Source organism: Strix uralensis, chromosome 23 (genome assembly GCF_047716275.1).
Source record: "Strix uralensis isolate ZFMK-TIS-50842 chromosome 23, bStrUra1, whole genome shotgun sequence".
In the NCBI taxonomy this organism is placed as follows: Eukaryota; Metazoa; Chordata; class Aves; order Strigiformes; family Strigidae; genus Strix; species Strix uralensis.
Window position 1 is genome coordinate 9,779,710 of NC_133994.1, and position 3,887 is coordinate 9,783,596.

General features: G+C 63.0%; 1 protein-coding gene across 1 annotated transcript; it reads right to left on the bottom strand.

Moving 5' to 3' along the window:
- Positions 1–337: 337 nt before the first annotated feature.
- On the bottom strand, positions 338–3,603 carry LOC141953932 (E3 ubiquitin-protein ligase PHF7-like). Its single transcript, XM_074892877.1, is given in 12 exon segments — positions 338–375; positions 782–916; positions 1,040–1,234; positions 1,411–1,529; positions 1,680–1,793; positions 2,006–2,143; positions 2,145–2,189; positions 2,191–2,361; positions 2,478–2,602; positions 2,853–2,954; positions 3,214–3,305; positions 3,546–3,603. Coding segments are annotated over 12 exon segments (1,332 nt in total).
- Between the last annotated feature and the right edge of the window lie 284 nt (positions 3,604–3,887).

Genomic DNA, 3,887 nt, shown 5'->3' on the forward strand with positions numbered 1-3,887 from the left:
ATTCTTTGATTCAGCCTTCTAGCTCGCCACCAGCTTCCACAGAGCTGTTCAGCAGTGACTCTGCAACCAAATCCTTTCCCCTCCCTGCACTAGAAGGGTACTTGCAGGTCTCCAACAGGAGGGAAATCCTTCCGGACGATGGACATTGCCCAGGCCCCTTGTTACCCTCCCGTAGAGCACGTGTGATTTTTTTTCTCTCGGAGGCGTATGAGGGGACTCTGGCCCTCAGTCACAGGTACTGCCCTGGGTCCCTGAGCTCTGTGGAGTAAATTCCGTACCAGGAGTTTGCAGTCTCTGCGCTAAAGGATTTCTTGCCTTATACTGTAAGGAGGAAGCTTCAGTTGGTATAGCAGCGATCATGGTGGGCAACAGGACCTGGAATTGGGCAACGGGAACGCCCTTTGGCTACTGTCACAAGACAATCTACAGCAATCTTCATGTCACAACTCCAGCCATGACACTGAGCGGAACTTGTAAAGAAAAGTAGCTTTGCCACTGGTGTGAACCTTCCCCAGGGAGACTGAGCCGGCTGCGGGGCCAGCGAGGCCCGAAGCACACGGCCATGGTGCTGGGCAGCCAGCCAAGGCCAGCCCGCAAGGAGGGAGGGCTGGGCAAGGGGCTGCCAGGCCCCGGGGGAAGAAAACCCTCTGGGTCCAAACCCAAACGCTGCCCCTCGAGAAAGGGAGAGGAGGAGGAAGCCGACAAATGAGCGTGGACTCTCCCAGGGCAGAGATTAACGGCTCACTTTATTGCGCTGGTGGAGATGGATCAGGGCCAGTACATGGGGACGGCACACGGCTGCTCCTGCGTCTGTGTCCAGGCCGGCTGTAAGGGTTTTGGACCCGACGTTCCATGCGGGAGCAGTCCCTCATCCGCACGGGCCCACGGCGGCTGGAACAGCTGACACTCTCGAGTGCTGGAGACGGGCAGGAGGACCCCGATGGCAGCTGGCTGGCGGTACTGGGGCTGCTGGTCGCCGGTACTGGGGAGCTGCAGGACGTCCCCAGCGCTGCCTGGCTGGGGGTGCTGCTCTCAGCACCTGGTGCTGGCGCGCGGCTCCTCTCCCGGTGCCTCCTGGGCCGGCTGTAGGGCGTCTGGGCCCGACGTTGCACCCGGGAGCGACGTTGCCTGTGGTCGGGCCCAGGTGAGCTGGAGCAGCTGCTGCCCTCACGCGCTGGGGAGTCGTCGGATGGCCCGGTGCCAGAGCCAGCGAGCTCTGAGCTGTCACTGGAGTCTGTAAGGGGAAGCAGGAAGGTCACAGGCACAGAGGCCACTGTGGAGAGGCCAGAGCGCTGCCCCCAGCCCTCCTGGGGCAGAGAGGCTCTACCAAGCCCAGCCTGGGCACCCGCTGCCAGGCCTTGCCTGGGCCCTGGCCCCAGCCCAGGGCCATGAAGGTGCTTTGCCTCTTACCGGTGCCCTGGCCAGCACAGCTCTCGCACTCCCACCTGGTGCTGCTGGTCCCCAGGTTGGAGCAGCACCGGTGGGTGCCCTCGGCAGCACAGGAGCTGCACAGGAGCAGTTCCCAGGGCCTGGGGAATAAAATGGTTCATGGCTGTGAGGACAAAGTGACTGCAGCACGGGATTGTGCGGCACAGCTCCTGTTCTCAGTCCTTCCGCTTTGAGCTCTTGGCGAGACAGAGATCCCGTGCAGAGCCCAGGGTGCCGCTTTGGCAACTTACCCCTGTTCCTCTGCCTGCTCCCTGCCTCCGGGACAAAGGCACTCGCGGGCATCGCAGTGGCTGTGCCTCTCGATGAGTGCTCCGTCTGGAGGCCCGTTGTCCTGTGATGGCAATCTGATGGAGAAAGGGAAATGGCTGAGCCCCTGCTGCCCCGGCACAAGGCCGATGCAGGGCAGCCCTGCTCCTCCCCCCTGCCCGGTTTACAGCTCCTCCGTGAAGCTGAAGCCCAGGCAGACGGGACAGCGGAGGGCCAGGACTGCAGGGGCAGCCCCTGGCATGGCACAGGGCTTGCAGCCTCCTGTCCTGTGAGCCGGCAGGACACCAACCTCACGGGGATTCGGATGCCCATGGTGAGCATGTCATGCAGAAATTCATACTTGTCCCTGCAGAGGGGGCAGCTGAAGGAAATAGTACCAGCGTGCCGAGCCTGGCCCTGCAGTGGAAACAGGAGCAGCAGGAGTGAGGCCCTGGTGCTGCCCAGCACCTGCCGTGTCCTGGGGGTGAGGGAACAGCTCCTACCTGGATGCAGCCCCGGTGGAACCAGGCGTCTTTGCAGGCCGGGCACACCATGGTGTAGTAGGACTTTCTGTCCTCCACAGGCTCCAGGCAGATGATGCAGGCAGTGTCCTTCTCTGGAACTGCCTCCACCTTCTGCTCTGGGCGGTGCTCCCTGCAGAAGGACCTGGGGGAAGAGGGAAGGGATGGGTGAGGTGAGGTGAGGTGAGGTGAGGTGAGGTGAGGTGAGGTGAGAAGCGCTGAGTCCTTCCCCACTGGGGGTGAGGAGGGGAGAGGAGGTACCTGTGCGGAAGAAAGTACTGGGTGACGCATTCACCCTCTGCGGCACAGGGGAGATGGAAGCTGCGGTCGCAGCCCTCCCGGCAGCAGGTGATGGCGGCCCCGCTCTCACCACAGACGAAGCATTGCTGGAAAGAGCAGAACAGCCCCCGTCAGCAGCAGCCTCAGGGCCTCCCCAGCCAGCCCGCCTCTGGGCAGGGCGCAGGATGTCGCCGCTGCTGGGCCACAGCCCACAGATCCACCCGGCGCACGAGGCTCCTGGGCTGGAGCTGCTGGGAACAAGGCTTTTGTCCCGGAGCTGCTTGGAGGGGCTGGGCTTTCTTTCCTGGGCTCTGGGCTAAGCTCCCCCAAACCTCTCCTGACACAAATCTCCCTGACCTTGTCGACTACCCGCTCGACTATGCAGGGAATGTCCTCAGGGATAAATCTCCGCTGCCCTGATTCCTCGTCCTGCCAGTAAAGCAGCTTGCTGGCAAAAATCTGCAGAAGAGAGGAGAGGAGAGGAGAGGAGAGGAGAGGAGAGGAGAGGAGAGGAGAGGAGAGGAGAGGAGAGGAGAGGAGAGGAGAGGAGAGGAGAGGAGAGGAGAGGAGAGGAGAGGAGAGGAGAGGAGAGGAGAGGAGAGGAGAGGAGAGAGGAGAGGAGAGGAGAGGAGAGGAGAGGAGAGGAGAGGAGGAGCTGATGAGGAGAGCGTGGCTGGGAGTGCCTGTCGGCGAGCTGGAGGAGCCCCGGGGCACTCACCAGGCAAAAGAAATGGGCATAGAGCTCTTCCTGCTCGATTTTCTGCCCCCAGAGAACCAGGTCCACCGCTGCCTGGCCACAGAGCACGCACGCTGGAGGGGAGAGAGCAAATGCCGGCGGGAATGAGCACCTCTGCGGGGCCGAGGGAAGCGTCCCTGAGGGATTGTCCCCAGGGGCCTGCTCCGTCCCTGAGGGGCTGAGGGGCAGGGCTGGGGGCCGTGGCGAGGAAGGGGCTTCGCAGGCACTGCCTCCCCCTGCCACCGCACTCGGCCCCACGCTGACCGCCCCGACAGCCCCTCTGCTGCACTGCAGGAGGGAAACTTTGCTCTCACCCTGATCCATCGAGTCGGGGGTCTCCTCCTCTTTCCTCTCAGACATGGACACATCCATAGCGAGTGTTGGGAGCGTCCCTGTCCCAGCAGCACCGGGGTGTCTCTCCCAGATGCTCCTCGGCTGACTCTGAGGGAGAAGCGGGGCACAGGTCAGGTCTCAGCACAGCCCCAGTGCCCCGAGGCATGGGATCCCCCCCTTCTCCCTTGGCAGCCCCCCGCAAGCCCCATCCCTCCCCTGCCCTCTCCTCACCTCCCAGGTCGCACTGATGCTCGGCTGGAGCCCAGCGATCCTTTTTATAGGCTTGTCCCCATGGGTCACAGCAGCCATTGTGACATTGGGAC